At 54.0% G+C, this 27,716-nt stretch overlaps 1 protein-coding gene across 1 annotated transcript; it reads left to right on the top strand.

Moving 5' to 3' along the window:
- On the top strand, nt 1-27,694 carry PIK3R5 (phosphoinositide-3-kinase, regulatory subunit 5). Its single transcript, XM_009880007.1, has 18 exons — nt 1-97; nt 9,103-9,203; nt 11,246-11,314; nt 12,096-12,234; nt 14,648-14,717; nt 16,841-17,015; nt 17,569-17,722; nt 18,260-18,343; nt 19,487-20,246; nt 20,336-20,489; nt 20,662-20,787; nt 21,028-21,153; nt 21,948-22,041; nt 23,363-23,439; nt 24,589-24,682; nt 26,130-26,212; nt 26,425-26,534; nt 27,553-27,694. Exons 1-18 carry the CDS (start codon nt 1-3, stop codon nt 27,692-27,694), a joined length of 2,655 nt encoding a protein of 884 aa, XP_009878309.1.
- The last annotated feature ends 22 nt before the right edge of the window (nt 27,695-27,716 follow it).

Here is a 27,716-nt window from a genome sequence, read left to right as displayed (position 1 = left end):
ATGCAGCACACCACGTGCACAGAGGACAGGATCTACCACGCACTGGAGAGATGTCTACATGGACTTAGCAGAGATGCTGTCTCCAGCAGATGGGCTGGTAGGTGACCTGCTAACCATGAGCGTGTTGGCCACGAGCCTGACGCCTGACAGTCTCGATGCGGTCAGACTCTTCTGTGCTTTTGTCTCTGCATGATCCGCTGACCTACCTGGGCACCGGGGTAAGGGAGAGCTGCTGGTGCTACTGGAGGCTTGGAGGTCTTTTCTACCTTCCAATGGCTAAAGCGAGAAGTGGGATCCAACCTAATCAGTCTTCCTGAGCCTCTCGTTTGCAGTAGGAAGATGGCCCAAGACGGTGAACAAGAGACGTTAGGTCTTACATAGGTAAAGCTCAGCAGAGAAGCCGAGTATCTTGCCAGTTGTCCATGCATGAGCTGGAAACAGGAGTCTTCTTCATTTACCACGAGGAAAGATTCCTTTGTGTAATCAGCCAGCCTTGTCTTGCTTTCATGCATACAGTCCTCAAAACCTATGGGTGTAATCTGTGCCGCATTGTCAGAAGCAAGCATGGAGATATGGTTATCGGCTTTATTTAAACCTAGATCAGATACCATGGTGGCCATAAAGACGTGACCCATGCTCAGAGGGCTGCAAAAGGAGTTGGGATGGCAGTGGTGAGGGCAAAGCAGCGATGAGAAGTGGTAATTTTTGAATGTCATTTTGACCTGTCTTCCTCACGCTCACATTTGTAGGCTGCAATTAAATCACTCCCAAATCCTCTCGCGGATGAAAGAAAAGAAATTAATTTGAGGCGCTGTCAAATTCGGATTTCCTTTTGTCTGTGCAGTTCTTTCAACCCCCTTTGCTTTTCCGTTTACCTGTAAGTCAAGAAGGAGATGCAAACGTAATCCCACCTGCTGCCAAATACTGGAGTAATCCCTCCCTGCTGTGCCCGGTTCCTTATGCCCGCCGGGGTGATGCCAGCTCCCCGGGCTGTAGCATCACCCTGGGTCCAGCATCACTCCTGGATCCTTTTGGTCTCCCCGCGTTCTGGGAAACGAGCCCTGAAGTGTGACCTACATTCCTGGTTCCTGGAAGCGCGACCCTCGCGTTTGGCACCGTTACAGTGTGTGTCCAAAGGAGTCCCATCTCGCCAAGCGGTTCATTGTGCGCCGCATAACTCACCTCTTCCTGTAATTATAATTAATCAATTCCTGTGTCACTCACAAACTCTGCCCTTCTCTAATCCCAGCCCCTCAGCGCTGGTGTTTGTGTTAGGGTAGCCTTTAAAAAACGACTTTGTAATTTTTCCGGCTCATTAGCAAAGACAAGACTGTACGGGGCAGAGGTCGGGTGGTGGGCTCTGTTGGAAGCAGCTGTGCTGCCCAGCGATTCCTCATGTCTAATAATTTTCCCCTATCTCTCCGCCTGCTGGCTCTCGGTCTTCTTCATGTGGGTTTTGGGAGGTTTGGCAGAACGACCTGGCATTACTGGGAGAATCTCGGGCGTTTTGCACATCGAAAAGTTCCCTTTCATCAAAAGCATTTGCGCTGTTGCCAAAAATCTTCAGCATGACCGGCGAACCCCGTTTCCCGCAGCCGGTGGTGGATGGGATGTAAATAGCTTTGCTGTGCCCCGGCCCCAGGGTACCGCTTCTGGACAGCCCCCGGGGCAGCGCTGTTCGACCGTCGCCTTCAGCGCTCTCCCGTGGAGGCTGTCCAGCCCTGCTGGCTCGGAACTTGTTGGCTTTGAAGAGCTGCTCTTTCCCATCCCTACCCCCTTTGCAGTCGGAGTAGGAAGTATTTCATTATTGCAGTTACATAGATAAGATTTAGGGAAAACGGAGCAGAATGGTCAGATGTACCTACACCCCTTCACTGTGTATCCTATTTCTTTTCAAAAACAGAGCAGAAATGTTCTCACGTTCTTCTGCCTTCCCCGTGTTACAAGCAACGGTTTAATTATTGCTGTCCTGTGTCAGATGCAGGCTGTTATTTATGGCAGGGCTCTGTTCCTTATGTAGTCAATGAATCCCTCCGTCTTGTTCTCAACTCTGCCATAGCCTTCTCCTTTCTTGTTTTTAACTTCTTATATCACTCCTATTTCCCAATTTGTTTGCTTTCCCCCTCCTTTTTACCGTTTCCTTACACCAAAACATCACGCACCACCTCGCAGCTTTTTGGGCTGAGACCTTGCTAGAATTTCGTTCATTTTCGAATTATTTAATGCCATATTTTTACGTGATAATTTTACAGGAGGTTGCTCCAGAGTGGGTGAGTAATCGCTTCCGATGCGTTGTTTCCCCCCAGCATAAGCGACTGACAAGCTGAGGTCTGTGAAGTCAGCAAAGAGGAGAAGTGGGAGTGCTTTGGCCATCACAGATTCATACCCTGGATGAGCCTGTGGTTGGCTCTGGGGACAAAAATCTTTCCTGAACTGCAGTGTTTATTGGAGGAACCAAATTAAAATTAATTCTCTGACTCACAAAAAATTTAAAAAAAAAAAAACAAAAACCCAACAAAACGCTGTTAGAAAAGTGCTGGAAGAGAATGACCTCTTCCTCATGGAGACCCTCTTGAGAGCACAACCCATTTGCCTTCCTCCATGTTGCTGGAGAGATGATAGTCAAATCACAGAGTGCTAAAGGATGACAAATACTGGATTTCTTGCTGGTGAGCAGCGAAACGGGATCCTTTGGTGAAGGAGAGTGCTGAGCTTGGGTCTGGGTGCTGGTGGGGCCGGGGATGCCGTCCTGGGGAGTCAGAGGCGTGAGAAGGGCTGGAGGATGGTGGTGGATGGAGAGCTGCTGGAGAGGCTGTAGGGCAGCCAAGTGTCCGACAGGTCCCAGGGATGGGAAGGAGCTGTTGTGTCTCTGCCATGGGGCTGCCCGTGAGCCAGAGAGGGTGAAGGATGCTGGGGAGGGAGGATGGTGAGCTGGAGAAGGAGAGGACTGTTCGATGATACATCTCGCGTGGCACCCAGGGAGTTCAGTCTGCTCAGCTCTAAACGAAGAGAAGCTTAAGATCCTGCTCAGTTGCAGTCATCTGAATACCCTCACGGGGAATGAACAGCAGTGTGGTGTGGGGATGCTCCAGCTTAGTCACCAGGTAGCGAAATGCAACGTCTGAAATACTTCCAGCTCTTAAGCGCAGAATTAAGGTGCACTGGTTACTAAACCTCGCAAATGTCAACCTTTGAACTGACTTCTCCAGGCTTGTGGTAGGTTTTCTCGCTGAAATCACTGCCCGGCTTGGGTGGAAGCACCAGGGGTGGCTCCAGCCCCGGGAGGTGCCGTTGTGCCCTCCTCAGGGGGCTCTAAGCAGCTGCTTGGAAACGGGAGCTGCAGGCTGGTCCCCTGCCCGGTGCGGGATGCATCCCGAGGGGATGCTGTGGCTGCGGGGCTCTCGCTGTCCCCTGTGCTTCGGGCACCTCCAACCCCTTTGCTTACAAAGTGCTGCGGGTTGGCCCTTCCTCTGGGCAGTCCCTTGGAGAAAACCACCTTATTCTGGTGAGGGCGTAGTGGAAATGGTGGGAGCGGGGCTGGGGGAGGGAGGAAACGGAGGCATCTGCTTTTCACCCCTCCAGCTGTGTCACTTCTGACAGCACCGGGAGCCGATGCCCAGCCCGAGCACCGTGGGCGAAGCCAGCTTGGGCATGTGGTTTTTCTGCTTTATTTCTTTCTTTCTTTCTTTCTTTTTTTTTTTTATTGTTTTTCCAACTTGACAGTTGTCCCCTCCGAAGAGCGGCGGAGGGGAAATGTCAACCACCGAGGTCAGGAAGGAGCCGCGCTGGGAGGAGGGCGTCTCGGTGCGCTTCTCAGAAAAGAAATCGCAAAGCCTCATCCTTCCGAGGCCGCCCACGGGGCCGCTGCCACCCGGCTCCCGGCACGCCGCCGGCACCTTCGTCAACACCGATAGCGATCAAAGCGAGAGTGTGTACTGCGCCCGAGCTCCCTCCCGGCATGGGGGGCCTCGGTGCAGCCTCTGCCCGGCGCTGGGTCTCCTCTTGGAGGTTTTGCTGTGGGTTTTGCTCTCCCAAAGGGAGATTTTTCTTCGGGGCTGCGTCACGTTGAGTCTGAGCGCGCTGCGCAGGATGCTGGGATAAGCCCAGCTTAGTCCTGTTTCTGCTGCGGGTCCGTGTGTGGCAGCCCCAGCATCCCGCGGCTGGGACCACGATGTGCTCGGGGTTGGCTGTGTTGCTGGCAGATAAATCTGACTCATTCTCTAGGTATAAAGAAAAAATAAATAGGGCTGCGTCGCTGTTTTAGTGGAGCAAAACCGGATGGATGAGCCGTGAGGGCAGGGGGGATGTAAGCAGTTTTTTTTTTAGTCGTGGAGCTTCCTGCTGCCCTCCCGGGAGGTCTCTGGTGCCTCTTGTGACAAACTTATGGGATTTAAGGGATGGTAGGTGGAGTCCTGGTTTGTGCTGCCTGCACAAGGTGCATCTTGACAGCTCCAGAGCCGGAGCTCACCCCACAGCTCCTACGTGGACCTTTAAGTGTTGGGCAGTTTGTGCGTATGATTTTACTTACTGCTTCCCTCAGCCGAGAGGCGCCTGCCCGAGCTCTGCAAACCCTGCCTTGCTACGGGCTTCGGGGAGTGAGGTGAAGTGTTTCCCCACCGACACAGGACTTTCCAGTGCTTGCACAACTTGCTAGAGAGGCAGCGGCGGGGAGCACAGCCCCTGCTTGCAGCAGTGGCGGGGAGCATCCCTCCGCTCGCCGGGGGGGACATCCCAGCGCATCCCAGCTGGGGTCTCCCTTGCATCTCAGAGCGAGAAACGCTTTTTTTTGGGGGGAACTAAAGAGCAAGTGCAAAGTGCAGGAGAAAGCCTGGTTCAAGCTTTCTGTGTTCCCCTGGTGAGCATCCTGCCCCCGTCCACCCCAGCACGGGGAGCGCGCCCGGATTGGTCTGGTGCTGCTGGTTTTTGAGCAACCCTGGGCCCAGGGGAACGAACCCGGTTTGGACTTTGTGCTCTGTGCTGCTCTGACTCGGTGTAAAACACCGCTCCCACGTTGCCCCTGCAATTTGTGGCCTGGCCCGGCGTGGTGGCATGATTCCCCGTCACCCCAAACCAGCAGCGGACCCTCTGCTTGGGTGTGCCGAGACAGAGCAGCGGCTGCAAAGAAAACATTCTGGACTGGGTTTCTCACCTGGCTCCAGCCTTTCCCTGGCCTGGGAATAAATTCATAAAAGTCCCCGGGTGCTACCGCAGCACCCAGCTGTGTCCCGGCTGGATGCAGAACATCTGCAGAGGGAGAGTGCTTGCAGGGTGGCTCTTTTCTACTTTTAATGTCACTGGGGGCTTTTGTTCCTGACCTGTGCGCATTAGGAGCATCACCCTCCGTGCCCAAACAACCTTTTTAGTCTGGATAAAGGGGGTATGGCTTCAGGGACTAATTTTGCTTCCAGTGGTTGGGAAGTGGATGCTCGTGACCTGGACTGTGGGCGGAGGGAAGGGAATTCCCACCCAGATCTGGATCCCGTGTCCTGATTGATGCCTGGTGGTGCCGGACGCTTCACTTTGCCGCGTAGTCTTTGTTTATTGTGTCCGGGATTTCCAAGCTGCATTTTGTGCTTGAGACTATTTTTAGCAAGGACGCAGCTGGTTTCGGCGTCTTTGGTTAATGCCGCTTTGCCAAATTTAGGAGCTCAGACCCTGGCTGCCTGCTGTCTGCCGGCACTGTTTGTCTTCATCCCAGGGCAATCCCAGTGCCTTCAGTTAGACAGAAATTCTGCTTATAGTGACGTTATTCAAATATACTCGGCTGCATCCTTGGGCTTCAGCTCACAGTTCCTGTAAAAGACCCCAAAATGGGTCACAAGACCTCAGGTCTAGGTGATATTTGTAAGATGCTTCCCTCGAGCCTTGTCCTCGTCCCTGTTTCCCCCGGCCCCTTCACGGCGGGGACGCAGCCCAGCGCCTCTCCCTCTGCCCCATTCAGCGCAGAACAACGCAGCGAGCCGCTGCCGCCGCAGTTTCCTCCTCCCTCGCTACAAGTGTGAGGAAGGAAAGGAGCCTGTGTCTTGCTGGGCTATTTGTACTTGCGGTTACGCTGGCGCAGGAAGCGGCGTTCTCCTCGCCTGGCGCTGCGCCCCGCCAGAGATCGGCTCCGTTGCGCTCCCGGATCCTGCTCCGCACGGGCGGGCTTCGCCCTGGGCAGCCGCGGTGGGGCCGGGCTCGCTTGGGTGAAATAATCATTGAACCGTTTGGGTTGGAAGAGACCTTTACAATCATCGAGTCCGGCCGTTGACCCAACACTGCCAAGTCCACCACTCAACCACGTCCCTCAACACCACGTCTGCCCATCTGTTAAATACCTCCAGGGTTGGTGATTCCACCACTGCCCTGGGCAGCCTGTTCCAATGCTTGATGACCCTTTCGGTGAAGAAATTTTTCCTTATATCCAATCTAAACCTTCCCTGGCACAACTTGAAGCTGTTTCCCCTTGTTCTATCACTTCTTACTTGGAAGAAGAGTATGGAAGAAGTTCTTGGGAGAAGTAATCCTCCCGGGTTGTTTCAAGGCACCATGTGAGCACAGCCGCTTCTTGCCGAGGTCAGCAAAGCTCCCACCAGCTCTGACCACTTCTGCTGGGCCAGTTGCTTTCTTGACCATCTCGCAGGTGCTGGGGCTTTCCCCGGAGGATGCCGCACTCTGGGACAATATTGATTTATTTGAGCAATCTGGTGGAGTCATCCTAGGCAGAGCCATGGCTTTGTGCCGTTGTGTTGGCTTATCAAAGCAGCTCAAAGGAAAACCAGAGCATCACCGAGTTACGGGGTCGCTGTGGCCATGCCCTCGCTGACAAGATATCGCAATCTAAGCTTGCGCTCTGGGTGTCAGCAAACCCAGCAAGATGCAGGGAGCACCGGAGGCAAATTAAAAATTGCAGCTGTCATTAATGGCAAGTGCATCTGAGCTCCTTGGAAACTTTCCAGCAGGATCGTTCTCCGCTGGAAAATGTTGATTCATTGGAAGTCAAAAGTTGTGTGGTGTCGGGTGGCGGGGGGGGGCTTTCCTATGGGGAAAGGCTCCTGCCATGTTAATTCTGATACAAGTTAGGCATAAAGCCATAGAAATAGCGTGTCCTGGTGAGTCAACGCCTCTCTGTGGGGAGACACAAGTGTTTTTGCGACCTTAAGACTAGTTTTGCTTATCTTGGCCTTGTCCTTCTCCCTGCTGGGCTGCAGTGGATCTCTCCCCTGGTTTGGAATCATAGAATGATAGAATGGTTTAGGTTGGAAGGGACCTTGAAGATCATCCAGTTCCACCCCCTGCCCTGGTCAGGGACACCTCCCACCAGCCCAGGTTGCTCCAAGCCCCGTCCAACCTGGCCTTGAACACCTCCAGGGATGGGGCAGCCACAGCTTCTCGGGGCAACCTGCCCCAGGGACTCACCACCCGCACAGGGAAACATTTCTTCCTCATATCTCATCTAAATCTTCCCTCTTCCAGTTTGAAGACTACCCCTCGTCCTATCACTCCATGCCCCTGTAAAAAGTCCCTCCCCAGCTCTGCTGGAGCCCCTTTAGGTACTGGTTTACATTCATCTTGTTTAACACTGAGAAGGTGTGTAAAGGTATTTTTATGGCATTTACATGTCTGTATGTTTGATGAATTTGTGGCCTTGGCAGCTGGGAACAATGTTTGAGGGATGGACGGCGTGACCTGTAGATTTGTGATGAATAATACCGCTGTCTCCTTGCCAGCTCATGACATTGTTTCTTCCTTGTTAGCTCCAACGCGACGGCCAACACGCATGGGTTGGTGTTTGTTGTGTTTCTGTGCCGCTTAATGGACCGTGTGAGTGAAGAGTGGCTGGATTTATATTTATTTTTCCTCTCAGATCATTAGCCCCACTTCCCTGCAGTGAGGGATGCTCTGTTTCTCTCGGTTTTGCTTTTGGACTGAGCTTTGGAGCCCCAATGGCAGCACCCCCCGAACCGCACCGGGGGCTGTGACCATGCTGTGTGTGATGCTCTGTGTTCACTCCTGGTGAAAAAGTCCATGGCAGTGTGGGATGGGGGAGATGCAAATGTGAACGCTTCTCAGATATTTCTCATGCTGTTCGCTTGACGTTTCCTTTTTTTCTCCAGGGGGCTGTGTACAGTGCCTGGGTCCCTGCAAGGGGGGGGGGAGGAGGAGGAGGAGGAGGTGCTGCTCTCTTCTTGATCTGCAGATCCAGAGCCGGAGAGCACCGCCTGCTCCCCTGGGATGCTGGGCTGGGATGAATGGAGACGCCCGGCAGCCTTCGCGCAGATCATTTCCTTTAAGACCATCTGGGAGGTGGCCCTGACCGCCAAGAAAAGCGGCCGCCTCGGGAAACACCTTGGGCCATTGTCACCGGTCGGATCCCAGCAGCGAGAGGCAGATGTCTGGAGATGGAGGATGGGGGGGTTTCAATCAACTGGGGTGAAGGACCCTCCATCCCTTTGCATGGTAGTTCTCCTCTTTTGGTATCTGGGGAATCTCCTGATGGGGTTTTAATACATTTAATGAAAATGTGAAGGTGCTAAGAGATGGAGTAAACGCCGGGCAGGTTTAACAGTGATGCTGATATGAGGTCTGACTGCGGCGATGCTGATGTGACGGGGAAGAGGGGTGCAGCATCTCCCAGCGGGGGGATGTTGAATGTGTGCCTGGCGGGGAGCTGAATTCGGCAGCGTTTGAGGCAGTTTACGGTTGGGATAGCGCATCTGGGGCGTTTCAGGCTAGGGGTGTCAGGGCTGGGGGGGGCGTACCGGTGGGTTTTCTGTGCTTGGGCAGAATGAAGGTGGGCATCCACCCATGCCACGCACGTCCCTCTGGTCGTGGCAGCACACACGTGGCAGCGCAGGCACGTTGCCTATCAGCCGCCCTGGGGAGGAGCGCGTTGGGCTGCGTGAGCGAGAGCACGAAGGTGCTTGGGTATGAAGCGATGTCGCTGAGATAAGCACTATTTGGCGAGATTAGATCTGTCCAGAATGAGGGGGCAAGGTTTTTTTCCTCTGCCGTGATCTGACGCGGGTGGCGAACGCCTTCGCCCTGACACCTTCCCGTTGTTTGTCCCTCCTGTGATCTTGGAGGGGGCTGTGAGTGACGGTGGCTCTGTCTCCCCCGCAGCTGGGCTGTGCCTCAACTGCTGGAGCCTGCAGGAGCTGGTGAGCAGAGACGCCGGCAATTACCTCATCCTCGTGGAGAAGATCCTCGGCAAGGCCAAAGAGGTGAGTCCGGGGGCTGCCGGGGAGGGCTGCGGGCTTTGAGGCCGCATCAGCTCTGGTACTTGCCCCAAGTGGAGTTGTGCAGAGTTTGGTGGGTGATTTTGGGTTGTGGTAAGGTATTACAGGATCACGGAATGGTGGGGGTGGGAAGGGCCCTCTGGAGCTCCCCCAGTGCCACCCCTCGCCAGAGCAGGGGCACCTCCAGCAGTGGCACAGGACGGCGTCCAGGCGGGTTTGGGATGGCTCCAGAGGGGGAGCCTCCCCCACCTCTCTGGGCAGCCTGTGCCACTGCTCTGCCGCCCTCACAGCAGAGAAGGCCCTCCTCAGGTGGAGATGGAACTGCCTATGCTCCAGTTTGTGCCCGTTCCCTCTTGTCCTGTCACTGGGCACCACTGGAAAGAGTCTGGCCCCATCTTCTCAACACCCGCCCTTTAGATATTGATAAGCATTGATGATATCCCCTCTCAGCCTTCTCTTCTCCAGGCAGAACAGCCTCAAGTCCCTCAGCCTTTCCTCATCAGATGCTCCAATCCCCTCATCATCTTTGTAGCCCTCCACTGGACTCTGCCCAGTAGTTCCCTGTCTTTCTTGAACTGGGGAGCCCCAAACTGGACGCAGTACTCCAGATGTGGCCTCCCCAGGGCAGAGCAGAGGGGGAGGATGACCTCCCTCCACCTGCTGGCCATGCTCTTTTATTGCTGGAGCACTGGAGCTTGGACACGCGTGATGCTGAGTCAGCAGGTCCGAAACACTGGTGGGAGCAGTGCTGTGTGTCCTGCCGGCTTTCAGCACATGGGCACTGCAAGGGAAAATGCCAGCTCCGATACCTGCTCTTCTGGCAGCACCGTAGATCCACAGGGAAGGGTTCGGATTTCCCGGAGCACTGCTCAGTGCCGTGCGGGGGCAGCCCGGGTCGTAGGGCTGCGCAGATGGAGCCGACCTTCCCCAAGACCTTCCCATCTCGCGCCTGGGGAGCCGCTCGTCCAAATCGGAGCGAACTGAAGGTTTCCGGTTGTTTTGGATGGAAGCTTTGTCCACGGCTCGGGCGGGCTTCCTGCAGGGTCAGGAGCGGAGCTGGGACGCTGGGGACCACGGGCAGGGTTTGTGTGGCGTAGCAGCCCGGCGGGTGGCAGTCGGGTTAAGCACAGCGGAGAGGCGAAACGGCAGGGGGGCCGATAGTATCGGCGCGGTCATGTCATGTGCTGGAGAAGCTCGAGGCATTGTCGTCGAACAGGGTTGACTCGGGCTGTGGCCGGGAACACCTCGGAGGAATCCCTTGATGTAAAGAGTGATGTGTTTCCTAAATCCTCAGCACTGGGATTCATGTGATGGGGTCAATGCTGCCTTTCATTTTTTTGGGGGAAAAAAAAAAAAGGCTGTCTAGCTGCCAGGCTGCGGAGCTGATAATTAAGATTATTACAGTTCATTTTAATCCTTTTTTTTTTTTTTTTTCTCCAAATTACTGGAATTGATCTAGTTGCAGATAGCATTTTATGACATTAGGGTTTAGGTAATGGATTACTGCACTTTGTGCTGTGCTTATGAGCAAGGGGAGGCAGCGTCTGCAAGCGTATCCTTGAGCCATCGCTGTGTCCCTCTGAAATAATTCTGCTGGCTGTTCACTGGCAAAGCTGGGGCAAAAATCCATGGTTTGCACTGTGCCGCTGAGCTTCGCGAGCCACTTGCCGGGGCTGGGCTGCCCGCTGGCCTCGCCGAACCGCCTGCTTTGAGCCATTTTCATGGAATTTCGTGCAACTCTGCGAGGATGAGGAGCACCGGAGGGCTGGGAGCTTGGCCGAATCCGGCTTCTCGAGGGTAAAGGCAGAGCGATGGTCTGTGCTGATCTGCCCCTCCCATCAGTGTGGGTTACTGGGGCTTTAGGAGTTATTTTCGCCTGGAGATATGGGAATCTACTGGGGATGGTGATGTGATGGTGGGGGTTGGGCGCTTGGGGTGTCTTCCCGGCACCTCCAAGGATGCTTTTGGGTAACGGCTCATGGCGAGCAACCCAGCTCATCCTTTTGACCTCCGGCTGTTTCCTACAGGTGCAGGAGAAGTGTGACTACGATCTCGTGCCGCCCCTGGCTCTGCTCTTCTACTATGCGGTCCTGTATGTAAGTCCTAAGGCTGCTGCGCGTAGCTCGATCCCAGCCCGTGGGGAGGCCCAGGGCCCCATGGAGACACACAGGACAGTCACCAAAACCGAGGTGGCTTTCGTCTGAAACATCGCGGTCTGCTTTGATCAGTTCATCTCAAAAGGGAAAAAAAAAAAAAAAGAAAAAAAATGATCCTGTACGAATCTACAGGGATCAAGACCAGGCAACCATTGCACAAGCTGAGAGATAAAAAAAATGAGCTTCAGTGGTTTTAAGCTTTTTATTTAAAGATGGGCTAATCAGAAAGGGAGATGGACAATATCTCTATGCAGAGAAGGCAATTCTTTTTCATTACCCTTTATGCTTGTGCAAAATATATAGGCAACGCTAATGAAAAGGAGGAGTGGAGCCTTCACAGGAAATACTTTTTTTATTATTATTATTAGCACAATGCATCATTATCGCAAGGAAATCATTGCTGCCAGATCTTGCAAAAGCACAGGCTGTAATGCTATTCATCTGTATGGATCTATGGTTGTTAAAAAGAAATTTATACATAGGCTTTGGCACACGTGAGCCGCAGCCGGGAGGTTGGGAAGCTGCGGAGCGGATGAAGCTCTCGGAGCTGTGCCCAGTGGGGATCCTTTGACCCTTCCCTGGGAGAGGATGGGGTGTCATGGGGTGAACCTCTGCTCCCTTCCGCTTCTCCTCCTCCCACTTCCAGCCTAAACCCTTGAGTTTTTATGCAGCGCTCTAGGCCCGTGTCCTTGCTCCAACCACATCTCCCCGTTCCTCGCAGGCTCCCCACTTCCCACCAGGCTCCGACCTGCTCCTGAAGGCCGCCAGTGTGTACCACAGCTTCCTCACCTGGCCCGTGCCCTACTGTGACATCTTCCGCGAGCTGCTCACCTTCATCAGTGATGAGCTCAAGGCTCCCGGTAAGCACTCCCACCCTGCCGCGGGGTCTTCATGTGCTGCTGGTGCTGCTTCCCCAAAAACACCCGCCCCGTGCTTGTTCCCGAGATTATCCTTGTGTTGCTGTCTCATACCCCACTTGCTTCCTGAATCCCTTAAGTGTGAAGTCCACGTTTACCTTGTGCATCCCAAACCTCAGCTTTGCCAGGCGGTGAGGACCACTGCCCTCCATCCTCTGGATGATTTTCCCTGGTGGTCCGACACAGGATGAGAGCAAATTCCTCCGGAGGAGCAAGGCAGGGTTGTGTTTTCGGTGGCTGCCTTGCGTGCAAGGTGGTGGGAGCATCCTAGGGCCTCCCGGCTCTGGACCAGCATGAATTAGCAAAATGTGTAACTATTTCCTGGCTGCCTTTCAGTCTGGTGGGTCTTTTCCATGGCGAAGCACGTGCTGGCTGCTCCCGCCCAGCCCTGGGCTTTGTTTGAGATGCTCAGTTTGAGATGCTCAGTGGGGTGATAACAGTGGGTCCATTCATTGGCACGAAGGTGGCTGGAGCCTTCGAGCCTGCCCTTGCGTGGAGAGTTCCGTAGGGCTGAGGGACTCCCCGGCTCTTTCTTTACAGCTGAGACACTACCTTGTGATACGGCTTTGGGCACATCTATCGGCAGCAGCGGCGCTCCTCTTAATTAAGGACTCCTCGTAGATGTCCTGTTGTTCCCAATGGAGCAGCTCTTCCAATTATTTCTAAAAAGCCCTTTCTCCTAATCTGCTCGTCCTTTGGTGGCTTATGGAGAGCAGTTATCACACAGAGCAGATTTCGGCCCTTGTTTAATCCTGCGTAGGGCCACGGCAGCAACACCGGCTCTGAGCAGGACTTGAGAGACCTCGGAGGGGGACATGGGCTGTGGCTGAGGCTGGGGGGGCTTCTCCACCTCCTCAAACCAGGCGCTTGCTTTGGAGAACCCCAACAGGGACGTGAAACGCAGGGTCTCCATCACGGCAGCAACGTCCTGCGGAGATGGGAGCTTGTAGGTGCAGATGGGATGAAAGATGCTTTCAAAGGAACAAAAAGATGAAAAAAACCCAAAAAAATCCAAACCCCTCTGCAGAGTTGGCACTGGACCGGCTGGTTTACCCTCAGCTCAAGGCTCCACCAGTATAAATGGCCGTGGCCACCAGGCAAGGTCTGGCTGGGCTGTTGTGCTGGTTCCAGCCTCCAGCTCAGAGCTGCAGGGCCAGCACGGACGTGGGGATGCTCATTCCACACTGCTGCAGCCGTGGACTTCCCCAGCTCCTTCCTGGTCATTTATTGCAGTGACACCAGTTAAGAGCTGTGTTTTACAGACCTTGGGGAAAGCCCCAGTGCTGGGAGGTGGGGGGATTTGCTACCTCCTGCTCCTGTGCCATCACCACCGTCACCGCTGCCGGAGGCTGTGTGAGCTGGGGACTTGGGTCCAAAAGCTTTTCCCAACCCACAAGCATATGAGATTCCCCCACCCTGCCGACAGATGCGATGTAGGAGATGTTGGCCTGCTGGGGCTGGGGAGCCCCTCGCCATGGCCTCTCCCCCCCAACTGGAGCCAAGAACAACGAAAACGTGTCCTCTGCTGGTAAGGTGGCCAGGACCTTATACGCTTGTTGCGCGGCCTCCGTGACCTGCCGCAAGGCTGAAGCAAAAGCTTTTTATTGAGGTGAGGGTAAATATTAACTGAGAACGAGCTGCCGTCAATATTTGCCAAGAATGCAATAGCTTTTATCTGCAAACTGGGGCTGATGCCTCTGCAAGAGAGGTGAACGCTGCCGTAATCGGGGTTGGGGGGCTGCGTGGATCGACGTGAGCTGCCCGTGGGTGCTGGGCACCCCCCCTGGGTGCTGCAGCTTGTTGAGGCCATAAGATGTTTCCCAAGATGTACCCCAGTCTGGCTGTTTAGAGGTGACACGGGCTTTCCTGTTGCTACCCAGTCCAGGTCCATCCGATGTCACCTGGTTGAGGTTCCTGATGGCATCCAGGGACGCGGGCTGCCTCTCTTCTGCTGGGGCCGGTCTGGGCTCCCTCTCTGCAGGAGGGAAGGTGGCACTGACCTGCTGTCCATCCATAAGTAAGGTCCAGGGCCTGGGTGAGGCTAACACAAGTGGCCAAAGCTGCTAAATATCATCCACGCAATTCGCATCCCACATCAGCAGTGGGGCAGAAGGGACTGGGGATGGAACAGCTCTCCCATCTCCTCCTTTGGTTGCTTTCCCATCGCTTCGGGCTTTTACCCTTTACACCCCAGGGCTCCCTTGCTCCTGGGCTGGTGCTTACTCAGCGACTGTGCCTTGCCCCATAAGGACTTTTGGTGCTGCCAGCTCCGCGTTAGGAGACAAAGCCAACGTGCTCCTGAGGCAGAGAGGTCTGCAGTGGTGCTGTGTCTTATGTCCTCTGCTCTCTCCCCCAGGGATCTCCTTCCAGAGGCTGGTGAGGACAGAGCAGGGGCTGCCTGTGAAGAACTACCAGAGCTCCACCGTGTAAGTGTGACCATGGGCGCCGCTGATGCTGCTCCGTAGCATCCCCACAGTCTCACTCTGCTTACGCAGGAGCGGGGCTGCAGCGAGCAGCATCTCAAAGGTGTAGCGGTGGGTGCCAGGGAGAAGAGCTGGAGAGCTGGGCCGAGCTGTGGGAAGGGACGGGGAAGGTGGCTGTGGTATTTCCACAGCTATGGGTCAGCGCCCGTGGGCTCCCCATGTCAGTTATCCCGCAGCGCTGTGGGTCTGGGTGGGCAGAGCCGGGGAAGGCAAAGTCCCCTCCATGGGGAGCTGCTGATCTCGGCACCCGTTGGGGAACAGCCCAGAGATGCTTTGATCTGCCTGTTTGGGAGCCACCACCACCCCGAAGGGGGTCAGAAGCGAGTCCGTCCCAGTGCAGCGATTAGCGAAAGCCGTGCAGCCCTGAGCGCAGTCGGACTTTGCACCTTATTCGAGGGCTGAACCCTCCCTCCTGCCGGGGCGCCTCATTTGTCAATAGGAAAATGAGCGCGGGCGGCGTGTGCCCTTCCCGGCGGCGGTGCCAGCCCCAGGGACAGCCACAGCCACCTCCACCCCGGGCAGGAGGGCTCTCCTGCTGTTTTGGCTCATCCACTCGTGCCGTGCAGCTCTGGGTCTGCACCTGTATCCCACCCAGCTGCACCGGTGCTGCTGTGTTGCTTTCCCAGTCCGGCTCTGCTGCTCTACACGCTCACACCGGTGCAAGCGTGACCACTGCTGACTTACAGCAGGGTGTCTATATTTGCATAAAAAGCCCTGAAAACCTGGCACAAAGCTGTGCACAAGCTGAACCTTGGGCTTATTGAAAGCTTGTGCCTGTTGCCTGAGCTTTCTAGAACCAAGACATCCTTAATTCAGAGCCATCTTCGCTCAGTGAGGTGGACCGTTCTCTTCCATGAACAGAAGCACGTGGTCACTGGGCTGCAGGTGTGGGAATTCAAAGCCTGTGGATATTCATAGAATACCAGGTTGGAAGGGGCCTCAAGGATCATCTGGTCCAACTTTTCTTGGCAAAAGCACAGCCGAGACAAGACGGCCCTGCACCCTGCCCAGCCGAATTTTAAGTGTCTGATGATGAGGTGATGTTGTGGTCCAGAGCAAAAAGGCAGCTGAAGGATGTGGCTCTTCTCCTTCAAGCCCAGAAGTGATGCTCTGACCTGCATCTTCCAGGGGGAAGATGTTTCAGGGGCCACTCTCATTTTCTACCCTCTGCTTCATTGCATGTGCGGGATGTTAGGATAACTGGCTGCTGGGCTGGAGTCCTCTCTGGGGCTGATTGAACAGTTATTGGGCTGGTGATATTGCAGATGTGGCAAGAGAGGCGGTGCCAAGGATGGTGCCGAGGAGCAGGATGGAGGATGATCATCCCTTACCTGCTCCCTACCCGCAGCTGGCACTGCAGCATGGGTCTGGCACCCCGGCACAGCCCTGAGATCCTCTGGCTGTGACTCATGTGCGAGGACACCGCCATCTAGCGTGAATTTCATAGAATCATAGAATGGTTAGAGTTGGAAGGGACCTTAAAGACCATCTAGTTCCAACCCCCCTGCCCTGGGCAGGGACACCTCCCGCCAGCCCAGGTTGCTCCAAGCCCCGTCCAACCTGGCCTTGAACACCTCCAGGGATGGGGCAGCCACAGCTTCTCGGGGCAACCTGCCCCAGGGGATCACCACCCTCAGCGGGAAAAATTTCTTCCTCATATCTCATCTAAATCTCCCCTCTTCCAGTTTAAAACCATTCTCCCTCATCCCATGGCTCCACTCCCTGATCAAGAGTCTCTCCCCAGCTCTCCTGGAGCCCCTTTAGGCACTGGAAGGGGCTCTAAGGTCTCCCCGAAGCCTTCTCCTCTCCAGGCTGAACCCCCCCAACTCTCTCAGCCTGTCGTCCCAGGAGAGGTGCTCCAGCCCTCCCAGCATCTTCATGGCCCTCCTCTGGCCCCGCTCCACCAGGTCCATGTCCTTCTTAAGTTGGTGGTCCCTGAGCTGGACACAGTACTGCAGGTGGGGTCTCACCAGAGCAAAGTAGAGGGGCAATTTGTCCAAGAGTTTCATGTGCCACCAGCATCTGAGCCTGTCTTCCCGGCCTAACCGCTGTCCCCTTGTCCCCAGGACGGTGCTGCTGCTCAACCGCTCTGAGGTGCAGAGCGAGTTCCTCTCCATCGCCGAGAAGCTGAGCGCCAGCGAGCACCCGCAGCGCGCCACGCTCGTCCTGCTCCTCGAGCACCTCTACCAGGCCAACTTTGGCACCCGCTGTGACCTGGGCAGCCTGCACCACCTCCTGAAGGTAGGCTCAGAGAGCTGCGACTTTGGTGGTGCCCCGATGCTGTTGGAAGCTGTTTCATGCAGGTGGCTGGTGGATTTCCTGACCAACATAATATTTGATTGACAAAAGAAAAAATGTTTTCATAACCCTTCTTGTAGGAAAAATATGTGTCCTTCCCTTCTCCTCTCAGGTTGGACCTGAGGTCTACGCTTCTGTTTTGTGAAGTGTGGCAGGGGAATAACTCACCTTTTACCCTTTTACTCCTTTCCCCATCCCTAAGTGGAGAGAGGAAGAGCCCCTGGATTTGAAATGCAGCAGAAGTGTTTGTTTAACCAGAGAAACACGTTGCTTTGGTGGTTGGGGTGGCAAAAACTTTTGAAGAAGACCCATTAGGTGTGTGCAAATACATATTTTTTTTCTTTGCAGAAGTTTTGGGGAGACTTGAAGGGGGTAGGAGATAGAGAAGGGAGAGACATTTGCCCAGTGGTGTAGTTAGTGACCTTCCCCAAAGACCTATGCGTTGCCTCTGCGGAGGGACCCCCTCGATCTCTCGTCTTGGCTCTTCTCCCCCCAGTCCAAGACGCTGGAAGAACTCTCGGAGATCTACGCCAGCGCCGCTGACGCGCAGGAGATTGCAGCCTCCAGCAGCGACCCTGTCCTGGCCCGGGAGCGGCTCCAGTCTGTGCTGCGGGACATCGCCGGGGCCGCGTCCTTTCCTGCCATCGCGGGTGAGGAACCCCCCCCGGGCCCCTCTTTCCTCCAGGGTTTTTCTCCAGCTCGGCCTCTGCAGTGGCGAGGCACTCCCCTGCGCTGCGGGTGCTGGGAGCCAGCTCGTTGTGGTGCGAAAACCTCTTTTGTGCAAAGTTTCAACCTAGTGCAACAACAGCTACAACAAAAAAAACCCCACAAACCAACAACCCAGGTCCAATTTCATAACCACGGGATGAGCCAGAAATTGTTTCTCATCTTTCATTAAAACAGCACCAAAAAAAATTTCTCCAGCCTTTGCAGGCGAGATGAAAGCATTGAATCTGAAACCGATGGCAGCAGTGATGTCTGATGGCTCTTAGAGGTGTGAAATATCCTCTCGTCCCAACTGCCCGTGACTTCGCGGGGATAATGACAGCAGCGTCAGTGCTCTGCGTGACCTGGGCTGCCCAAAACACGTCCATGGGGTGGGCGGCATCTCCCACCAGCCGGGAGAGCCATGGGGAGCGGTATGGGGGTTCCCTGCAAACTAACTCCTCTCCCTCCTCTCTCCCCAGGTGAGGCTCAACCCCGCAAGCTCCACACCATCCCCATCCCCGCCGCTCGCTGCTACACTTACAGCTGGGACCAGGATAACTTTGGTAAGCGGAGGGGGTCCCCCATCCCTCCTAGAGACACCACAGCCCGTCGCAGGGGCGGCTGAGCAGCGTTTCAACGCCGCTGGCACTGCCATGTGTGGCACAAACTGTGTCCGGAGCCTGAAAGAGCTGGTAACAAATTGGCGGTGGTGATGGGAGAGATAATGCAGTGGGCGCCAGTGTCCCCTGGGCAGGAGGGGACATGGATATCAGGTCGGGCACGATGCCTGCTGTGATCCCAAGCAAAGCCCTCATCCGAGTGGTGGGGACAAGACATCGGTGGCCCTAAAACATGTGTCACCAGCGACAAATCATGCAGGGCTTAATCTCCTGGGCAACGTTTTGCCTTGTGTTAAGCTGGAAGAGGTTTGTTGCACCTGAGTCCGTGGGGACAGCGGTAGGGTGGAGACCTTGTTTGATAGAAAGCTCCTCTGCAAGGAGTAAACCTTGCTCGTGCCCTGGAAATAATTGTTGCTGGAAAAGCCTGACCACACTGAGATGTCAGGACTTTTTGGGGTTGAGACCCCTCGGACGTTACAGCAGGGGTGGCTTTGGTGGGTGCTGTGCTCTCAGCCCGACCACAGCAGTTTTGCAGGGGAAGTGGTGGCTTCTCCTTCTGCTGAGCTGGTCTCTTCAGCTTCTCCATTCTTGGAAGACCTTTTCTGTTCCCGTGAAGGTTTGGTGTTTGTTGCCTGCTGGCCTCAGCAAGCTGGACCAGAGCTCTGCCTTGGGCTTTGCAGTGAGTCCAGCCTTGCTGGGAGGCCACCCACAGGGGGGCGATTTGGGGTTTGATTAGCCAAATACCTTGCTTTCCTCCTGCCCTCCAGTTAAACCCAAATCGGACGTGAGCCCGTTGTGAAATCTGTGTAGGAAGGAAGCAAAACCCCAACTGGTGTTTGCCTTTCGAGAACTCAAACAGAATGTGACCTCAAGGAGAGAAACACGTTTTGTTTTGCATTGCATCTGAGCGCCTTATGGAAATCTAAAAACATTCAGTAGGAGGTTTTCAGCTCCTTGTTTGAAACCGTGCAGGATCAAAGCGAGCGTTGACCATGCTGTAGTACTGTTGTTGTCTGGAGTCGTGACATTTCCAGTGGTTATGCTGGAGCCCGTGCCAGACACGATTTCCCTCCGGTTGCCTTTCAGATATCCTCAATGATGTCCTCAGCAAAGAGTGCAGTGTTGTCGAGCCCATGGCCTCGGAGAACGAGGAGGAGGACGAAGAGGAGGAGGAAGAGGAGGTGGAAACCGATGGCTGTTCTCCTGAGCGGGACTCGCTGCTTTCCCCCATCTGCGCCATTTCCAAAGACTCTGTGTACTCGGCGCTGTCGGAGGAGGGTTCTAAGCCCTCACGAGTGTCCCTCTTCGCCACCTCCAAGGACTCCATCTCAGAGCTGACGGTGGTCTCCAGAAAGTCCCTGAAGTCGTTTGTCTCCAGCCTGAAGGACTGCATGGACAGCGGGTATGCGGAGGACAGCGACGAGAGCTCCCTGGACATGGTGGGGAGGCCGGAGCTGAAGGTGGAGAAGACCCATCACAAATACAGACACACGCTGACCAACAAGATCTACAAACTGTTCAAAAGCAAAAGCCAGCTGGTCTTGAGGAGGGACCTGAAGGACTGCCCGGACACGGGCTCACTCCCACTGCCCCTGCGCCGAGCCGAGAGCTTGTACACCCCCCAGGCCAAGCACCGCATCCCAGCGCGCTCTCGGCGTGCTCACTCGCTGCCACAACACGTCCTGAGCCAGCGGCTGCCGGCCCCGCTCGCCCCGCGGCACCTCAGCCTCCACCGACGGCCCTTCCTCAGCTACGACGAGGACGCCAAGGTGTCCACGCTGCGCATCGTGGTCTTCGGCTCTGACCGCATCTCAGGGAAAGTCGCCCGAGCCTACAGCAACCTCAGGTGAGCCGGTGGTGTGGGGGACCCGGCTGCAGGTACCTGGGACACGCTGGAGGACTTGGCTCACCCAGCCTTCTCCTACCTTCTCCTAGGCTCAAGGAGAGCACCTGCCCCTCACTGACAAGGTACTTCAAGCTGCAGTTTTTCTACGTCCCTGTGAAGAGGAGCTGCGTGGCTCCATCAACCCCACTGATGCATCCCTCCCCGTCCCTGGGGGACCCACAGCTCCGAGCCTCGGCACAGGCGGTAGGTGTCCTGCTCGCCGTGGGGTTCATGGTGCCACCAGTGCTCTGCTTGGCCCTGAGAGTGGTGTGTGAGGAAACCGGCAGGCAGGCTGAGGGGAGCGTCGGTGTCTCTTCCACCAGCCCCAAGCATGGGTTGAGGAGCCTGGGGGGTGACCCCATGTGTCCGTTTTCAGGATCCCACCTTGGCTGGGATGGAGAGCAGCACCAATGACATCTCCCACTACATTGGCATGCTGGACCCATGGTACGAGCGCAACGTTCTTGGGCTGATGAACCTGCCCATGGATGTCCTGTGTCAGGTATGTGCATGCCAGCTGCTGGGGCTTGGCGTCCCCCTTCCCCCAGGTACAGGGCAGCTCAGTGGAGAGCTTCTGAACCACCACGATCCTTTACAGCAGGCTGTGCTACGTGGACATGGGATGGAGATGGTGGCTGGGAGGAAGGTTTCCATCCCTGGTGGGGTGGGACAGGCAGTTCTTGGCACCGGGCAGTGAGTACCACGTCCCCCATCAGGTTTGTGGCTTATTTTCTTGCCGCAGTCTGCCAAGCCGGAGGCTGAAGCCCAGGAGGACTCCCAGGAGCAGCTGCCCATCCTGGCTGACATGATCCTCTACTACTGCCGCTTCGCCACGCGCCCCGTCCTGCTGCAGCTCTACCAGACAGAGGTAGGTGAAGGGGCTCAGCCCCATCTTGGCGAGGGGAAAAGGGGGGTCTTCTGCCTCTGCCACCAACTCAGGACCTGCCTGGGAAGCGGATGGGGATATAGCACAGCCACCATGTGCTGGTGGGGCAGAGCTCGGTCTCTTCTTATTCCCCAGGTGCCCATGGTGCTTTGGCTGGTGCTCCTGGCTCAAGGACTGAGCAATCCTTAAGTCACACAAGCACTTTTCCATCCAAATACCATTTCCCATGACACAAAGTGACTCCTGTCAGTGCTGACAGGTAACTCGCGTTGCTGGAAATCCCTCCAGTGCTCTGCTTTCTAAACCAAACCCCTCCATGAAGCCTATTTTCCATGCCCCGTTGTGTGCACGGGGCAGACGTGGCGGGGAAGGTTGAATGCACGGCTGCAACCACTGCTTTGGTGTGGTGGCACAGGATGGGCTGCAGTGGGGCCGTGGTGAGCAGAGTCACTGCCATTAGGAGGATTTGTGTTGCCCAAAGCGATGCTCAGATGTTAGGCTCACGTGGGTTTTCTTTCCAGTGGGTTGTGGAGTTTTCTTTAAATGAAAATTAGGGGTTTGGGCTGTTTTACTTGCTGGTGGTCTTTTAAAACAGTCACAAGTACAGCTAAAGGCAAGTGTCGCCCAAGGCAGTGGTTGAAAGGTGTATTTTGAAAATGTGAAAGGATTTTCCCAAACTGACCTGTTTTCTGTCGAAAGCAGTGAGAAGGGTGAGCGTTGCCTGGCACGGGCTCGGTCTCCTCACCACCACGTCTCCTCTCGTCTCCCCCTGGCAGCTCACCTTCATCGGGGGAGAAAAGATGACCGAAGTCTTCATCCACTCTCTGGAGCTGGGCCACTCGGCGGCCACGCGGGCCATCAAAGCGTCAGGTCTGTAGCTGCTTCTGCACCCACAGCTTCGGGGTGGAGGTCTGCAAACCGCGGGGCTGGGGGAGAAATGGAGAAGAGAGGCTGGAGGGAGCATGGGCTGGAAGAGGTGTCCGAGCTCGGTCTGCGTCCTGAGCAAAGATCCAGACATCTTTTCACAAATTTGGAAGTGAGGCATCGTGGTGCTCGCATTCCTCTTCAAGAGCGAAGCTGTGACAATGCCGCGTTGTTTTTACTGCTGTTAACTCTAAAACGTGTTTGCAATGAAACAGCTTCAAGCCCATTTCCTTCCTCTCGGCAGCACCTGGCCAAGCGCAGCTCTTCATCTCTTCTTTTTGCTGCTTTCTGTTTGTGCTTTGTCCAGGAGTGTCATTTATAAATACCCTCTTTCCATTTTATTTAGTTTACTGGGCAAAGCAAGGTTCATGCCTGTGCTTGTAGCCATCCTGCAAGGGAGATCCATGAGCTTTTACGCTAGGAATTTATAAAATTAGTAGAGACAAGAGGTGATGGCAGGAGCATCTGCTTGCAGCGTGCTCTCCAGCTCTCCTGGGTACCACCAAGGACAACACGCTGTCTGGTGCGGTGCAGCTCACAGAGACATCTCATGGCCAACCAACAATACTGCATTTAAACATGTTGCTTAACTTTTTTTTTTTTAACCAATTGCTTTTCTGTGATCTCGCCTTGTCTTTCTAAACAGAGCTCGTAAAATATCCTCCATATGAAGTGTCACCACCACCCCACTCCCCCAAAATACAGGCTTGGCCAAGACCTCTTCCCAATAACTCATGAAACCACCAATCCTTTCTGACTTTGATTTTATTTTATTTTTTTAATTTTTTTTTTCCTTGGGTTATCTGGCAGCGCACCACTTAACATCTGCAAAAAATTATCCAGGGGGAAAAAAAAAAGTTAGTAAGTGTCGGGCACAGTATTTCAAGGCTAATTTAATGTGGGCACAAATATGCCCGGAAAAACAGGAGCTGGGTTAGCAATACGGCCTTTTATTGCTTTGTGTTTTCCCTGGAGCGCTGACCCCTCTGCACCGGCTTAGCCGGCACCGCTTTCAGTTTTGCAGAGCTGCTTGTTGTGCTTTGTGTTGAAATTTCTGCACTGGATTAATTGCTTTCTGGCAGCTTTTAAGCCACCTTTTCTTTTTGCCTTTTTTTTTTGCTCCACAGCTGTGTTCAGCAAACCGTTTTTTGTTTGGTTTTTTTTTTCCCCCCTTTCTGTAGGTACCGAGTGTGCTGCTGTATCGGTAGCCCGTCGATGAATGGGGATAAAAGGCCACCGTGTGACATTTGCTCCTTGTTTTGTGCAGGTCCAGGCAGCAAACGGCTGGGCATAGACGGAGACAGAGAAGCAATCCCACTAACACTACAGATCGCCTACAGCAAGGTGAGCCCGCGGGACTTGCACAAAGACAAATGGGGCAGAAAACCACTTCAGTGGTGGGCAAACACGTCTCTGCTGGGAGCCGAGAGAGGCAAACACTCACGGTGTGCTGGAGAAGCCCGGATCCAAGCCCAGACAAGCCACATTGTGTACTTAGTGGCTAATTGAGAGTGGCTTTCCACTCATGGAATCATAGAATCCTTATGGCTGGAAAAGACCTTTAAGATCATCAAGTCCAACCATTATCTAACTCTACCAGGCCCATTTCTAAACTGCGTCCCTGAACACCACATCTAGACGGCTTTTAGATACATCCAAGGATGGTGATTCAAGCCCTTCCCTGGGCAGCCTGTGCCAGTCTTTGATAGTCCTTTCAGTGTCGAAGTATTTCCTAATGTCTCACCTAAACCTCCCCTGGCACAACTTGACACCATTTCCTCTTGTCCTATCAGTCGTAACTTGTGAGAGGAGACCAATGCCCATCTCTCCTTTCAGGGAGCTGTAGAGAGCAAGAAGGCCTCCCCTCAGCCTCCTTTTCTTCAGACTAAACAACCCCAAGTCCCTCAGCTGGTTCTCATGAGACTTTTTCTTAATACCCTTCGCCAGCTTTGTTGCTCTTCTCTGGACCCTCTCCAGCACCTCAATGTCCTTATACTGCAGTGCCCAAAACTGAACACAGTACTCGAGGTGTGGCCTCACCAGTGCCGAGTACAGTGGGACAATCACTGCCCCAGTCCTGCTGGCCACACTGTTCCTGATACAAGCCAGGACGTTGTTGGCCTTCTTGGCCACCTGGGCACACTGCTGGCTCATGTTCAGCCCAGTAAAATAGGGAATGTGCAGCCAGTTTCCGTAGACTGGATGTGTACTGGGTGCCATTTTACACTGGTGAACTTTGCTTCCAAGGAGTGATCATCTTCTGGTTACAGCAGTCCTCCTATTTTGTTGGTTCCTCTGCAGTTATTTAGTGTTAAGCCTGGGCGGTTTTTGTAAATCTGAAGTTAAATGAATTTTAATGCCTCCTGAAACTTTGTCTGTGCAGCTCCAGGTAAATCCAGATGTGAGCTCCTCCAGCCAGATGGTTAGGGGTGGGAGGCAGGGCAACATCAGCCTGGAGCGTGGCATCTCATGGGCTTTGCTTGGTCTCTGCAGACAGCCGCCAGTGGAAGAAGTCACTGGAACGATGTTGAGAAGGTCTGCACATCCATCAACCTTAGCAAAGCCTGCAAGAAGTATGAAGAACTAGGTGGGTAGAGGTGGACTTTGTGGCTTTGTGTAGGGAGCACTGGGAGGAACTGGTGGAGCAAGAGGATGGTGTGAATCTTCTAGCTGGAGCAAAGCAGGGATGTGTGAATGAAGGAGAAGATCCATGGAAAGTGCCTGGTGTCCCTGTGGGATCCTGTAGTCCTTGGTTGTCCTTAGCACCACATCAGGGCCGAAGGGCATTTGATTTCCCATTGTCCTAAAGCCTCCAACCAGGGAAATGGGATGTCCATTAGGGACAGGGATGGGATGGTCCAAATAGCAGGACGGTCACTGCAGAGCGGTGCTTTCCAGAACAACGCTTGTTTCGTGAGGAGAAACAGGTAAAACTGTTGTTAAATGAAGTGGGACCAAAGGAGGGGGTGCTTGTCCTGCCGTCCACAGCCGCTTTCAGCGGGCTCTTGCTAAGCTGCCGCTTCAGCCCAGTTTCCTTCCTGCAGCTCAGAGATAACTGGCTGCCACATGGTTTTTCTTCATAACTAATCAGGTTTCCGATGGGATATTAATAAAGCTTTGAGCCTTTTAAAAGCAGCAAGACTTTTAGTCTGTGTGCGTATTTAGAAGCAATACCTGTTCATTCTTGCTTGAGAACTGCCGTTTTGGCAGTCAGACACCCAGTTCTGAGTAAACTGAGGGGTTTTTTTCAGTTCCTCTTTCCTTGTGTGCTTTGTGTCTGACAGATGTGTGGTTTGTGAGCAGAGTAGTCGTGGCAAATGGGTCATCTACCAAATAGGAGACAGCTCCTACACGCCCCACGGAGCTCAGTCTAAGCCTCTGTCCCTCCTGTTGCTGCCCCATCCATGAAGTCATGCAGGCAACCCTGGAAAAAACCCAGCAGGAATTAATTTCTCTCCTCCTCTTTACATTTTGAGTTGGATGTTTCTGCACTGGTTCAGGAGCTTCGCTTGTGCTGCCAACGCTGTGGGTTGGGTTCAGGGAGTGTCCTCAGTTCCACGTTGGGGAGAAGCTTCTGCTTCATGAATCTCCTCCTTCCAAGCAAACCTGCTCCTCTTGATTGTCTCTGTTGGTTTCCACACTTAACAGTTTGACCACAGGATGTCACTGTAATTCCAGACACGATAAAGCATCTCCAGGTGGACTGTAGGAAAGGCCATGCTGGGAGAGCTGGAATGACAATGGGGCAATGGGTTTTCTTCTGTTTAGGTCCTAAGATGGTTAAACGCCCTTTGCTGCTATGTTTAGAAAGCAGTTAGAAATTACTCAGAAGTTTACTTGTGTCTCTCTGATTGCTTTCTTCCCGTGTAGGTTAGCCTTGGGGAAGGAAAGCCGGAACTGTATGGTATTTCCCTTGACAGTGGGGTCCTGCTGAGAAGCGCTGTCTCTGGGATGCTTTGAGGGGTGGAGGCACCGCTTGGGTTCCTACCAGCGGCCCAGAAACCCCAAGTGATAACAGTTTTCTTTTATTCCAGCCTCAAAGACAGAGTGCCTCAACTTGACCGTGACGGAGGTGGTCAAAAGGCAAAATTCCAAATCCAAAAAAAGTTTCAATCAGGTAACTCGAATCATGGTGCTTTTACATTTGGTAACAGGATGTCAGCCTGAGTCAGCTGGGATGGAAGCAGGGCAGGAGACAGTAGCTCCTTGGGGGATCCGTTTGCTGTTGGCCACCAGGGGAGCACCCAGCTCCCTTGCTCCCCTTCCCTGCGCAGGGGTAATGCACTGAGCCTGGCAGCTCCCTCACACGGACTTTTTTTCTACCAGCAGATCAGCGTGTCCCAGATAAAAGTAGACAAGGTCCAGATTATCGGTCTCCAGTCCTCCTTCGCCGTGTGCCTGGACCAGGATGAGCAGAAGATCTTGCAGAGTGTAACCAGGTAGGAACTGCAACGTGGCCGGCTGCCCACTGCAGTCAGCGCTCCTGGGATGGTGCATCCTGTGTGTAAGGACTTGTCCATGAAGCGTGGGTGGCCGAAGAGGGAACAAGGTCCTGAGCACCGTTGTGGGTCTAAGCCATATGCCCAAAGCCGGGTGACATAACTCCAAGCTCTGTAGTGCAGTTTAAGCTTCATCACTGCCACTGTCTAAAGGGTGGTCCCCAGTCAACTGTTGAACTCTGGAAAGACAGCACTTTCAGTAAGACCAGAGGAGAGGTACGCAACATAAATGAGGTGTCTGAAGAGCACTGGACATATGAGCAGTGCCTTCAACTTCTAAACCTCGTTTGGGTTCTCCACCACCTTTGGCATACCCATTGCAGAAGGAACCCATGATCCTCATGGGAGAGACTGGAGTAGTGCAAGAATTGTTCTCTTGATTGTTCTTCCATCAGTCATGTCCCCAGGGCACCAAGCTGGCTCCCCAGGTGATGGAATTTGAAAACTCACTGTAGACAACATACTTCCATGAGCACAAAGAGATCAAACCAGTTGATCCACGAGTCTTAAAAATGTGCAAGCGTTTTAATTTCTCCTTCAGAGAGAGCAGAACTCTGCAAAGTTATGCTGCCTCCAGTGCAAACAGATGTAGGATCTTATTTCTTAAATAACCCTAAAGAGAAGTGTTTTACTTAACTTGTTTGTTGTGCAACTCAAGGGGCTAATGGAAGAGTTCAATACACGAAATGGAAAAGGAGCTACTTCCCTCTCCCCAAAACTTGGGGGATGCAAAATTTCTCATTTTCCCTAATGAGTTCCAGAAATTACTCTTTATGGATGTCTGCTCTAGGTCCCAGTTTAAGTCAGCTTAAAGACTTGAACTCTCATCACTCAAACTCCAGTCCTATTAAAGACTGCACTAATTCCTGTTTGTTTGCAGATATTTCTGCTGCACCTGAGGACCGTGATTTTCAGCCACATACCTTACTTAATCCTGGTTTCTTTTTGTTCCCTGCAGATGTGAGATCTCTGTGTGCTACAAACCCAGGGACAGCGATCCCTTTGCACTGAGAAGGTCCACTTTGCCTCCCCAGGACCCCTCTGAGTTTCATTCTCTCCTGTGTTTACCCATTGCCACCTTCAGTGGAGCACTGCCATAGAAGAACTCTGTGTTGTCTCAGG

The sequence above is a fragment of the Charadrius vociferus genome, unplaced genomic scaffold, assembly GCF_000708025.1.
Source record: "Charadrius vociferus isolate BGI_N301 unplaced genomic scaffold, ASM70802v2 scaffold532, whole genome shotgun sequence".
NCBI lineage: Eukaryota > Metazoa > Chordata > Aves > Charadriiformes > Charadriidae > Charadrius > Charadrius vociferus.
Note: the sequence above shows the minus strand (reverse complement) of the source record. Positions and strands in the feature narration are given on the sequence as shown.

Excerpts from the sequence above, each read along its gene's own strand:
- PIK3R5 (XM_009880007.1), top strand. The coding sequence starts at position 1 with ATGCAGCACACCACGTGCACAGAGGACAGGATCTACCACGCACTGGAG. Across the intron at positions 9,204-11,245 it reads TCCTCGGCAAGGCCAAAGAG|GTGCAGGAGAAGTGTGACTA; the intron begins GTGAGTCCGGGG and ends TGTTTCCTACAG. Across the intron at positions 14,718-16,840 it reads AACTACCAGAGCTCCACCGT|GACGGTGCTGCTGCTCAACC; the intron begins GTAAGTGTGACC and ends CCTTGTCCCCAG.